This window comes from Pinus tabuliformis, chromosome 7, assembly GCF_031772625.1.
Source record: "Pinus tabuliformis cultivar Carrire ecotype Pingquan chromosome 7, CPIR1, whole genome shotgun sequence".
NCBI lineage: Eukaryota > Viridiplantae > Streptophyta > Pinopsida > Pinales > Pinaceae > Pinus > Pinus tabuliformis.
The window spans coordinates 1,422,212,621-1,422,226,716 of record NC_142293.1 but is presented as its reverse complement, the minus strand read 5'-3'; the positions used below and the strand labels follow the sequence as shown (position 1 = coordinate 1,422,226,716).

Here is a 14,096-nt window from a genome sequence, read left to right as displayed (position 1 = left end):
TAGTGATAAATAAATAAAATTACATAAAATTTTGACTTCCATTTTCTATGCTACTATTTTCTACACTTTTGTCTTACTGGGTTCCTATTGCAACCTATGGTGAAAAGGCTAATTAACTTCATAGTATATTAATTTCCAAGAAAGTCACATTGCATATTCTTAATCTTTCTATTTATTGATCAAGCATGTTCACAATCCACCGCACTTGCAACCAGAACAAAACAGTGTGAGACATGATGCCTTTCAAAAGAATTCCGAAAATCTTTATTTATATGTAAGTAAATTCACTGAGTTACATTACTACCAATGCCAATGAGTAAAATTCATTTCTTCCGCTCTCGAAGAATCTTCACTCCCACATACCTGCATCACAACAATAATGTGTGGTTAACATTTAGTAATATTATGGTTCGCATATTTATATATCAATTGACAACCCTAGGGTAATTTGTTGCAGATTTCCAAATATTTACGAAATAGGACATGGAATAGCGAAATGAAATAGAACTTCACTCAAAAATGTTATTGGAGATCACCATTTGAATATTAAAAGTTTTATAGTTACCTGCCGAGCATCAGAATGGTGGCTTGTGTGTTTGTTCCAGGAGCGTCTGTGAACGTTGAGCCGTCTACAACTCTCACATTTTGAACGCCTTGTACCTTATATTGCTGGTTAACCACAGATCCAACATTACATCCTCCATGGAAATGCCACATTGTGTTCAACGTATCATGGCAGAACTGAACGATGGCTGCATCGTCGCTCGTGCTCTCCGGCGACGCCGGCCCAATGAAGTGAAACTCGTGAGAGGAATTATTAGCTGCTGCATATGTGAATCTCTGCAGAGACCGCGTCTCGAAGATTTTAGCCATCACTCTAACACCATCCACGCATTTTTTCAGGTCCTGAGGGTGTTTATAATAATTGTATCGAACGGGCGGATTGTCTCGAGGATCCGTGGTGCAAAGCCAAAGCTGTCCTCTCGAAAGTGGATATGCCAGCTTCTCGAATATTCTTCCAGCAGAGACGTTCTTGGCTTGTGGGGATACGCTGCCATTTGCCGGCTAGATGACGCTGCCGGAATAGATATAAGTCTGGGAGTGGTTAAGAATACCCACGGCCTGTATGCTGGAGATTCCCAGGGGTGTGGGGGACTGCAACGTTGCGGTTGCACGGGGGTTGTCTTGAACCCCTTGGCCTAGAGAAGGTAAATGTAGCACTGGAGAAATATTTAATTTTTGGAGCTGTTCAGATGGACCGATTCCACTCAAGAGAAGCAGCTGGGGGCTGCCTAGGGCTCCTGCAGAGAGTATTAACTCGCTAGGAGGTGATGGTCCATTGAGATACACTTGAAAGGAGTCATTAAAGCCTCTGATGTTGAATTCTACTCCGCGGGCCCTCGGCTTCCCAGAGGAGCCTACATTTACAGAGCTGGCTATAAATATACTAGTCCAATGTCCATCCTAAATGATAGAATAATTAAATAAATGTGTGTGTCATATGAAAGAAAGTGTATGATGTTACCTGGAGATGTTGGGCGGTCTATGGTATAGTGTTATTGTTAGCATAGGTTTGTAGAAAGTTCCATAATATTGATGATAAGAGGACAGACGTATAGACGTACCATACTCTATTTTCTAAAAGTACATCAATATTTATGATGACGCAAACTGATTTGAAGATCTTTTCTGTAATGATGATTGTACAGAAATGTTGATCAACAATGGTGGAGTTGCTAGATACCGTGCAATATGAGATTTTTTTGGTGGAACTCCTTGGTTTTAACGCACTTTGCGCGCTGCTGATTTAATTCATCTCCAGGATGCTAGGGGACCGGTATAGTTTGGTGATTATTTTCAGAGAGATATTGACATTCCAATTCTTATAAATAGCTTCGGAAAAAGACGAAAATTGAACCTCCCAGAGGAGTGAAGCGTTTGAATTCCTTGTGACAGAGATGATAATAATGGTGGTCAATATTCATGCATGGTTTCGGTTTCTGTTGGATGCTATTGATTAGCAATAGGCTCTTAGGCTTTTCTTTCTGAGGCAGCTGCAAACTCTTGGGTAAGAGCAGGGATGAATATGATAATTAAGTAACGTGTTATGTGTGTTGATTTTGATTCTAGATTTTAAAAATATTTTGGAATTGGATGAATATAAGTTTGAACGTAGATTTCAAAAATATTTTGGAATTGGATAGATAGAAGTGAGATTAATAGTTGTCTATATTGAATACATAAAACCGAAACCGATCTCGAAATTAAATAGAGATTTAGTCCCCACATATGGTCTAATACCAAACAAAACTATGTTGCTAGAGGCAGGATTTCTTCAATTGAAAACAAAAAAAATAGTTGAGCAAATGATGCTCTTAGAATTAATGGCTTCTGATGGGAATTTTTGATAATTCCAAACACACAGAACAGAGAAAAATGCTCTGTTTTATCACAGCGGAAATTAAAATTGTTTTCTGGGAAGAACAAAGTGTTTCACATGCACAATAAAAATTTTGTATTCATTAATAAAAATCAACAACTGTTACAAATTCCTTCCTCTCACAAAGGGATTCTCCAAGAACGCTTCAGTGCCACAAAAAAAAATTACTGTCTTCTCCTGAAAAATATTACACTGTTGTGTGTAAAATTTTCAATACATTTGCTCTATTGTAAAAAAAATCTTCTTACATTCGCTGCAGCGAGTTTTTCTATTTCATGTGTAACTAAACCAAAAACAAGGCATATATCCTTTTTACTTGCCATACTTCCGTGAATAATAAAAAACAATAAAATTAAAAACTTTTACCTACGTTTACCAACCGTAGGAAATTTCATTTATTGTTTCACTAACAAAACTGGCGGTCAATGAAACTTCTAATTCACGTCACGTAATTTTCCTGCAAGCTTGTACATCAACCGTTGATTTAATCAGACGACTGAGATCAGTTTGAAGAAAGTGAGATATGCGATTTGCAATCAGATCGCATCGCAACGTCGCGTCGGCGGAAGAGAAAAGTGGAGCACTAACATATGGGTGCGATTTGCGATTTGCGATTGGATCGCATCGCAGAATCGCAATCGGCAGAAAACACAGGGCGTAACGAAGGCAACAGGGCGTGGATGCGATTTGCGATAGCGATCGCATCGCATCCCATGACGGTTTTGGCGCTGCAGTTGGAATTACATTTCAACACTCCCCTTTAATTTCAACTGCTGGATTATCAGTCATACCCAGACATTTCCTCAAAAACTCAAAACTTTTCTGCCCCAATGGTTTGGTCAAAATGTCTGCGACCTGCTCCTGAGTTCTCTAGTGTTGTAAAACAACTTCACAATTGTTTACCAATTCCCTTATGTAATGAAACTTTGTGTCAATGTGTTTCGTTCTCTTATGAAACACAACATTCTTAGATAATGCAATAGCTGAACTTTTGTCACAAAAAATCACAGTTGCTTTTACTTGCTCTTGGCATAAACTCCTTAACATCCTTCTCATCCAAATTGCTTGACATGCTGCTGCTGTCGCTGCCACATATTCTGCCTCTGCTGTATACAATGCTACAATATGCTGTTTTTTAGAAGCCCATGAAATGGCTCCTGAACCCATGTGAAAAACATAACCGGATGTGCTTTTCCGATCATCTACACTTCTAGCCCAATCACTACCAGTGTATCTAATTAAATCTGAACATTCTAAAGTAATATATAAAATTCCAAACCTTTTAGTACCTTTAACATACTTCAGAATCCTTTTTGTTGCCTGCCAATGTGCTTCTTTTGACCTCTCCATATATCTGGAAATTAAACTAACAGCGTACATTATATCCGGCCTAGTTGCAGTCAAATAAATGAGGCTACCAACTATGCTCTTGTACAAACTAGGATCAAAATCCTTGTTGTTGTCCTCTTTGCTGAGTTTTAATCCCATCACTGTGGGAGTGATTGCTGCCTTGCTCTCGTGCATATTAAATCTTTCCAACACTTCATTAACATATTTTGCTTATGAGCTAAAAATCCCATTCTCATTTTGTTCTACTTCTATTCCTAAGAAGTATCTCAGCAAACCCATGTCAGTCATTTCAAATTCTTCTTTCATGACTGTTTTTTAAATTTTTAATAAGATAATCATCATTACCTGTGAAAATAACATCATCAACGTATAACACAACAATTAGTATTTTACCATCCTTTTCTTTGATGTAGAGGGTGGGTTCTCCCTCACACTTTTCAAATCCATTTTCCAGTAGATAGGGATCTATCCTACTGTACCATGCTCTTGGTGCTTGCTTCAGCCCATAAAGAGCTTTCTTCAATCTACACACTTTGTGCTCTTGGCCTTTATTTTCATAGCCTAGAGGTTGTTCAATGTAAACCTCTTCCATTAACACTCCATTTAGGAATGCTAACTTCACGCCCATTTGGTAAACTTTCCACTTGTTTTGTGCTGTTATGGACATCACTGCTCTCACTGTTTCCATTCTAGCAACCGGTGCAAAAGTTTCCTCATAGTCTCTCCCATATTGTTGCTTATATCCTTTGACAACAATTCTTGCCTTGTGTCTTTCTATTTTTCCTTCAGCATTACTCTTGGTCTTGTAAACCCATTTAAATCCAATGACTTCTTTTCCTTTTGATAGTTCAACTAGATCCCATGTCTTGTTTCTTTCTATGGCATTGATATCCTCATCCATAGCTTCTATCCATTTCCTATCCTTAATGGATTCATCGAAATGAACAAGATCATCAACATGACAATATAAAGCGAACAAAGAGTTCATACCTTCATTTGCTGCCTCTTGTTCATAAATGTCACTTAAATTTCTGAATTTCTTACCTCTTTCATTTGGTGTACAAGTGCTTGAAGAAGCACTTGAATTTCCTCCTTGTGGTGTGCTTGGAGAAGCACTTTCATTTCTCCTCAAGGGTGTCCCTTGCTGTCCTTGTGTTGGTGTTGCTGTTTGGGAATGTATTTCGGCCATCTCCTCATCATCTTTATCATGTGACAAAGAGTTTTTAACATTCACTGTCTTCTCTATGCTTCCATCCCAAGCTTCCTCCTCAATGAACTAAACATCTCTACTCACAATAAGCTTCTTGGTGGATGGATTATACAACCTGTAAGCCTTGGATTCCTCACTGTATCCAATGAAAATACATTTCTCCCCTTTGCTGTCCAACTTCTTCCTTAGCTGGTCTGGAATGTGTGCATAAGCCACACATCCAAAAACTTTCATGTGGGCGACTCCTTGCTTTGTCCCACTCCATACTTCTTCTGGCACTCTGTTCATAACTGCTTTCGTAGGGCATCTATTCAAAATGTATGATGCACAATGTACAGCTTCAACCCAATAATCATTTGGCAAATTCTTTGCCTTTAACATACTCCTCGCCATATCCATGATTGTCCTATTCTTCCTTTCGGCAACTCCATTTTGCTGCGGAGTGTACCTAGTGGTAAACTACTTATGAATCCCATTTTCTCTACAAAAACGTAGAAATTCTTTGGAGATATTCTCACATCCTTTATCAGTTCTTAGAACTTTGATATGCAGCCCGCTTTGGTTTTCTACAAGTTCTTTGAAATTAAAGAATCTTTCAAACACTTCACTTTTGTTTTTCAGGAAATAAACCCAAGCTTTTCTAGTAAAATCATCAATAAATGTTAGTACATAGTGGCTTCCTGCAAGTGATGGAGTTTGCATCGGTCCACATAAATCTGAGTGAACAATTTCTAGGGGTGCTTTTGCCCTTATGCTTTTCCCAGATGGAAAACTTTCTCTGTGTTGTTTCCCCAAGATACAACCTTCACAAAGGCTGTCTGGCTTCTCTATCAATGGTAATCCTCTTACCATTCCTTTTCTACTCAACAAGTTAAGACCTCCAAAGTTGAGATGTCCAAATCTCAAGTGCCACAACCAATTTTCATCCTTTGGTTCGCTTTGGAAAGCCTCTTGTGTCACAGTTGATATTTCTTCTCCATTTCTTAAATATGCTTTCATCTTGAGAGGGAACACATGTTCCTTGTCATTTTCACTTCAGCAATACATCGTTTGTTGGGTGCTCTATCCATGATGGTGCATACATCATTCACAAAGAAAACATTGTAACCCTTTTGAGTAAGCTGTCCAATACTTAAGAGGTTACATTTCATTCCAGGAACATAATAAACATCTGCTATAGTTTTCTTTTCACCTTTCTTTGTTAAGACTTTTACTTCTCCTTTTCCCATAACAGAAACTTTATTATCAGTCCCTAGTGTGACTTGTGACTTCACATTCTGATCTAACATAGAAAACAGGGCTATGTTTCCTGTCATATGGTTACTGCAACCAGAGTCTAGAAACCATACATCTTCACTCTTTTCTTCAACCATATTACAAGCTATAAACAAATTATTTTGGCTGATATTTTCTCTAGTGAAATTTGCACTAGTTCTATTACTCATATCATGCTGCTTCTTCCTACATTAATTTGCATAATGCCCATATTTTTTACAATAGTGACATTGGACATTGGATTTATCATACCTTTGTCCTTGAGCATGATGTTGTCCACTTTGATGGCTGCTGCCTTGGCCTTGGTTCAGATTTGGATTGTTGTCTCTTCTTTTCTTGTTTCCTCTGCCTTGACCTCTTCCTCTTCCAAAAAACATCTGGGTCTTAAAGGCATGTTCTAGAGATGAGTTTTCATTTCTACTCAATCTCTGCTCATGTGTTACCAGTGATGCATGTAGTTTATCAACTGAGAAGTTTGTGAGATCCTTTGTCTCTTTTATGGTGGTGATAATCACATCAAACCTTGAGGGTAAGATCCTCAATAGTTTCTCCACAATCCTTCTTTCTTCAAGAATCTCTTCATGAGACCTTATCTGTGTGACCAGACCAATCACATGTCTGAAGAATGAGTCAATATTATCTGACTCTTTCATGCAAAGATTCTCAAAATCTCTCCTCAGCAACTGAAATTTTGTTGTCTTCACTTTCTCCATGCCTTGATAGGCTATCTTGAGAGTTTTCCATCCTTCTTTGGATCTCTTGGCTGTTGCTATCCTTGGAAACACACTCTCATGCACTGCTTGATACAAAACGTAGAGGGCTTTAGAATCCTTCTTCTTATTGCTCTTCAACAGATCTTTCTCTGCCTGAGTTAAGTTATTAAACTCATTTGCATCTGTTGGTTATTCAAAACCATCCTCAACAAATTCCCATAAGTCTTGGGAAGCAAGCAAAGCTTTCATGGTTATTGCCCAATAGTCATAGTTTTTACCATTAAATTGTGGGAGCTGACTATTACAGATACCCATGCTAGTGCTGGCTCCAGCCATTCTTGCACTCTTAACTATGCTTCAAACTACTTGACTGTATATTTAAAATAACTGACTGTCCTTAACAGTAACACAAAAACTGACTTGAGAAATACCTTGGATTTTTTGACTGAGTCTTCACTCTGCAAGAGAAGCTGCTGCAGCAAGAAATCCTTCCTTCAGCTTCTTTGACACCTTCAAAGAGCCTGGACAAGCTCCGATACCATGATGAGAATTTTTGATAATTCCAAACACAGAGAACAGAGAAAAATGCTATGTTTTATCACAACAGAAACTAAAATTGTTTTCTGGGAAGAACAGAGTGTTTCACATGCACAATAAAAACTTTGTATTCATTAATAAAAATCAACAGCTGTTATAAATTCCTTCCTCTCAAGAGGGATTCTCCAAGAATGCTTCAGTTCCACAAAAAATTTTTTACTCTGTCTTCTCCTGAAAAATATTACACTGTTGTGTGTAAAATTTTCAATACATTCGCTTTGTTGTAAAAAAAATCTTCTTACATTCACTGCAGCGAGTTTTTCCATTTCATGTGTAACTAAACCAAAAACAGGGCATATATCATTTTCACTTGCCATACTCCCATGAATAATAAAAAAACAATAAAATTAAAAACTTTTACCTACATTTACCAACCGTAGTAAATTTCATTTATTGTTTCACTGACAAAACTGGCGGTCAATGAAACTTCTAATTCACGTCACGTAATTTTCTTGCAAGCCTATACATCAACCGTTGATTTAATTGGACGACTAAGATCGGTTTGAAGAAGGTGAGATATGCGATTGGATCGCATCGCAATGTCGCGTCGGCGGAAGAGAAAAGTGGAGCACTAACATATGGGTGAGATTTGCGATTTGCGGTCGGATCGCATCGCATAATCGCAATCGGCAGAAAGCACATGGTGTAACAAAGGTAACAGGGTCGTGGATGTGATTTGCAATAGCGATCGCATCGCATCCCATGACGGTTTTGGCACTGCAGTTGGAATTACATTTCAACAGCTTCTTGTTTGTTCTTTGTGGGGATTATGATGATCTACAGGTTTTCCGTTTGAGTTTATCACTTTGGATGCCGAGAAAGCAGCTTCAAGAAATTACGATTACATTATAATTGGAGGAACGGCTAGTTGTCCACTAGCCACAACGCTTTCTGCTAATTATTCTGTTCTAGTAATAGAGAGCAAAGGATCTCCATATGGAGATCCCGACATCGAGAACGGGTATGCTTTCGGAAAGCCATTGGCCGAGGCTAACAATTACACTTCCCTAGTACAGAGGTTTATTTCAGAGGATGGAGTGACTTTAGATAGAGCCAGAGTTTTGGGAGGCGGCACTGCTCTCAATGGTGGCTTCTATACCAGGGCCAACTCCAAATATATTTGCAAGATGCAATGGGACGAGCAACTTGTAACGGAGTCGTATGAATGGGTGGAGAAGCAAAATTCCTTTAAACCAGATCGCCTCTCGACTTGGTCCTCGGCTTTCAAAGATGGGCTTGTCGAAGCAGAAGTTCTTCCATACCATGGATATTTGTTGGGTGAAAAGGAGGGAACCAAGATCAGCGCCTCCACCTTGGACAACAATGATAAGAGACACACAGCAGCAGATCTTCTCAAGACTGCCAACCCTAATAATATTGTAGTACTTCTCAATGCTACCGTCAACAGGATTCTCTTCAATTCCACTGCATCTCATGGTCATTCATCATACACCTGGCTTCAAATTGCATAGACCATTCCCATGTCATATTTATTTTGAATATAGATTTATAATATTTTGATTTATTTTTTTTGCTAGTTTGAGTTTTGAGATGATTGTATGATTAGTTAGTAGTCACAATGATCTGATTTGTTTCACATTAGTTTTTACCTGCTTCACATCAGTCTTTAGTATGGTTGGATTTTCACCCACTGAATTTTGAAAGTGCGACCTTTACATTACAGAGTGCTTTAATTTTGTAAATAGCGATAATCACTTGACTTGCTCCACACCCGTCTTTAGTATAGTTGGATTTTTACCCACTGAATTTTGAACCTGTAATCTTTACATTACAAAGTGCCTTAATTGAACCTGTGACCTTTACATTACATAGTGCTTTAATTTTGTACTTAGCCACAACCACCTGACATGCCCCACACTAGTCCTTAGTATGGCTGGATTTTTACCCATGGAATTTGGAACTGTAACCTTTACATTACATAGTGCTTTAATTTTGTACACCCTACCTGAACCTTGTGCTCTACACCTAGGTAGGCATAATATTATGAAAGTTTGAAAAACAAGAATGGATATAATTATTTAACTTATGTTTATGGGTTAGATTTTCAAAATATTCCAAAATTTGTGATGGAGTTAATATTAGCACTGCTCTTATTCTTTAGATCTAAAAATATTCCAAAATCCAATGGCCAAGAGGAAGTTCAATTCAATTGTTTGAGTACACTCAATTATTTAATCTAGCTCAAGTCCCTAGGATTCCCAAATATTCCCAAAATCTGCAATTTACCTTGCAATTTGACAACTTTCATGTCTAATGTTGTTTATCTAATTGGCACAATCACATTGGTAAATGTGGTTGACATACAACCATTGTATCATTTTTATGACCTATAAAAGGTGGAAAACACTGTAAATCTTGTATATCAAACACATATATTAATATGGTTGTTCTAGTTGAAAACAAATATTCATGAGATAGATTTGTTGACAATAGTTGACATAAAATATTCATGATGTGGATTTGTTGACAATAATTGACATTATGGTTAAAAAGGGTTGATGAATATTGATGATGTTGACATCAATTAATTTTAACTGACAAAGTTAACCAAAACTAACCAAATTTACAATAAAATTAATATCAGCACTATTTTTATATAGGCATATTTGTCTGCATTTCAAATTTCAAAAATATTTCAAAATCCTAGGGAGTTCGATAATTTGAATGCACTCAATTATTTGACCTGGCTCAAGTGGGCAATATTTCCAAAAATATCCAAAATCTACCATTTAAATAAATTTTGCCCAGATTTTCCAATATCTCCAAAATCTACCATCTAGATAAATACCAAGATTTCCAAATATCTCCCAAATCTACAATCTAGACAAATTCAGAGCACAAGTAATTGCAGTTTCACAATTTTCCTGGCAGTTAATATTTTTTTTATGTAATTATCCATTCAGTTATGATCTAGTAGATTTATATCCTGACTTGCAAAGGTAGATTCAGTGTTTTGGGCATGAAAACTTGCAGGAAATAAAGGTGGCTCATCTCCGAAGGCCCGCGGAGTAGAATTGACCGACGCCCATGGTAATTCTTATGAGGCTTTGCTCAAAAGAATCATCGCGTTCCAGCGAGATAATCCTCTCTGCAGGAGCCACAGGCAGTCCCCAGCTGCTCCTCTGAGCGGAATCGGTCCATCTGAACATCTCCAGAAATTCAATATTCCTTTAGTCCTAAATTTATCTTCAGTAGGCCAAGGAATTCAAGACCACCCCCGCGTAACCGTAACCTTGCAATCCCCTGTACCCCTTAATTTCTCCTCCATACAGGTTCAGGCTACTCTAAAAAACACTGCAGGTTACCTCGAATCCGCCAGCACTGTAGAAGGCAGAGGAAACATATTTGAGCAGCTGGCGTCTCCATTGTCGAGAGGAGAGCTTTGGCTTCGCACCACGGATCCTCGAGACCATTCGGCTGTTCGATACAACTATTATAAACACCCTGCGGACCTCAAAAAATGCGTCCATGGCGTGAGGGTGGTTAAAAGCCTCCTCAAGACACGGTCCCTGCAGAGATTTACATATGCAGCAGCTAATAGTTCCTCGCGTGAGTTTCACTTCATTGGGCAGGGGTTGCCAAATAACAGGAGGGACTACGCAGCCATTGCTCAGTTCTGCCGTGATCAGGCCAGCACAATTTGGCATTTCCATGGAGGATGTCATGTTGGCTCTGTGATTAACGAGAGATATCAGGTAAAAGGAATTGAAAGTCTAAGGGTGGTTGATGGCTCAACGTTCAGAGACATGCCAGGAGCAAACCCACAAGGCACCACTATGATGCTCGGCAGGTAATTATAATACTTTTAATATGTCAGCATGTAAGTTTTTCAGTTGTTTCATATATTTGTTTATTTTTGAATGTGGATATAAATAGTTATTTATTTATTTTTGAATGCGGATATAAATAGTTATTTATTTAGCTCTTTTTAGGTGGATGGTAGATTTTTTTTTAATGTAGATGGTAGATTTTGGGAATATTTTCTAAGTTAAGCATGATTAGATTCTAAAATATTTTTAAAATTTTTGAAATTGTTATAACATAAGTTTATTAATTTTCATGATGGTGGTTTATTTTTAATACGAATATAAATTATATGTCTGAGTTGAAGAGTCTAACTTTTTTATTCAATTTTTTCTTTTTTCATTTTTTTTGGAGTTGATGATAGTGTAGTGTGGAAATTTTTCTTTTGTACACAATTTATATTAAACTATTCTAGATCTATCTTAACTTGGGATTTATCAGGCAACCAGAAGGATCAAATCTCTTGAGGTGCAAACCTCTTTTTGAGTGCAAAACTTGAAGAAAGGTTTGCACCTAGAGAGATTTGATTCCTATGAGCACTTGATATATACGGAATTAAGATGGATCTAGTTTGGTTTTGTATAAGGCCAACATTAGATTAAAAATGTTAAATGTTAAACATTACATTCACATTTATATTTATGTTTACATTTATTTACATTTTTATGTGAGATCTATCCCATAATGAATTGTTTACATTTACATTTAAATTTACATCTTAAATGATCTACCCCAATAAACAAACACATTTTTAATGTTTCAAATTCACACATAAAATAACAACCTTAATATTGTTGTGCATGCAGATATGTGGGATTAAAGATTCTTCAGGAGCTGAAGAAATGAATCTTTACTCACTGGCATTGGCAGAAGCAGTGCAACTCAGTGAAGTGGCTCACATTTAGATTAATAAAGATTCTCTGAAGCTTTTTGAGCAGCATAACCATGCCTGTCTGGGTTATTTTCAATTAAAATAGGTTGTAGATTTGAAGCATCAAAGAGTCCAATCACAAAGTTAAAGTTAATTATGAACGACTAAACATAATTTGAATGTGCAATATCCTGATATAATCAGGATCTTCGAACTCCTCAAATCTACAAGGACCTCGGATTCTCTTTTGTTATGGTTGCTATTTCCTGCTGGCCGTACACTTGAATACCCCTCCATGTAAAAGCCAGAGCAGTACAAACATATCTAAATAAACGAGAAAATTCAATAAATATAAATAACAAGACATGTCATAGTTGCGAGAAATCCTTTCAGCGTTATGTTACCATTCCCATGAAACTGCTTGAAAATATAATGTCATCTGATCAGTGTGTTGTGTGAAAATATTTCCATATCATAAAATATTAAGGAGGGAGGAGGGGTTGATTCTATGTTCCTCTTCTTTTGTGTATCCAATTGTCAAGAGTTTAAATTTGAACGCTTCGTGGCTATTTTGGATACCTGGTTTAGTTGGTTGCATAAAATAGTTAGTGAAATAAAATAATAATTGAGCTGAATTATTACATACCGATGATGTTGACTTCTTTTGAAGGTAAAACTTTTAAGATATTTTAATTAAAATATATTAAATAATGTAAAATTCTTAAGATAGTTTAAATATCAATATGATAATTGAATTAAATAATAATTATTTTAAAAATGTAAAAATATATATAAAATAAAAAATGTAAAATGTTTCTATATAAATAATAAAGATTAAAATAAATATAAAAGATAAAAGTTTAAAATTTATTAAGAATGATTTTGATTTTTTTTGTTTATTAATAATTTTTAAAAATGAAAATATTTTAAAATAATTAAAGTTTTAAGTAATTTTTTTTGGATAAATCATATTAAGAATTTAGGGTTTAGTGATTTTTATTTACTGAGGTTCATCATTAAGACAAAGATGGAGATTGAGATCATTAAATCAAATACTTATAGTAGAGATGCAAAAGTAAATTCCTAGTAAAATAAATAATATAATAATAAAATGGTACTTTTTTTTAATATTGAATTTTTGAAATTTCTATATTTATTTTCTTTCATAATATTTATTATTTTAAGATTGATTATAGCTTAGTTTTCCTATTAAAATAAAATAATATTTATTTATAAGAGTATTAATGTACATTTAGATATATATTTTCATAGTATTTTTTTACTCCCTTTGTTATTTTAATCAATTTCTATTTTCTATATTATTAAGATGATAATAATGGTTGTAAATGTTTCTAGATGTTTCCTTAAATATAAATAATCAATAAATAAGTAAATATATAGATTACTAATTTATTAAATAATAAACTGTTTATTTTAATTATTTTTAAACTCATTATAACATATCATTTTATTATTATATTATTTATGTTAGTGATTGTTAGGAATTTATCGCTCTATTATAGGTTGATCTCGATCTCCATCTTTGTCCTGATGATGAACCTCACTAGGAGTTTGAAGATCCACCCTAGATTATTGATGTGATTTATGAGAGATTTTTTTTAAATCATGAATCAGAGAAACCTCCAATTTGAAAATAATTAAAGTTAATAAAAAAATAAAAACACTTTAAAATAATTAAAATGAATTAAAATAATTGCTAAAGATGATAACTTAAAAAACAAAACTCAGGTTTAACTCATAACCATTTACTTTTTACCAAACAAAATATCAAAATGTAGAAAAATTAATAATTAA

At 35.6% G+C, this 14,096-nt stretch overlaps 1 protein-coding gene across 1 annotated transcript; it reads left to right on the top strand.

The window, feature by feature from the left end:
- The first annotated feature begins 732 nt into the window (after positions 1-732).
- LOC149253005 ((R)-mandelonitrile lyase-like) lies at positions 733-12,315 on the top strand. The gene is made up of 4 exons (XM_089454332.1): positions 733-1,168; positions 8,369-9,022; positions 10,580-11,301; positions 12,217-12,315. The coding sequence occupies exons 1-4, from the start codon at positions 733-735 to the stop codon at positions 12,313-12,315; spliced, it is 1,911 nt and encodes a 636-aa protein (XP_089310458.1).
- The last annotated feature ends 1,781 nt before the right edge of the window (positions 12,316-14,096 follow it).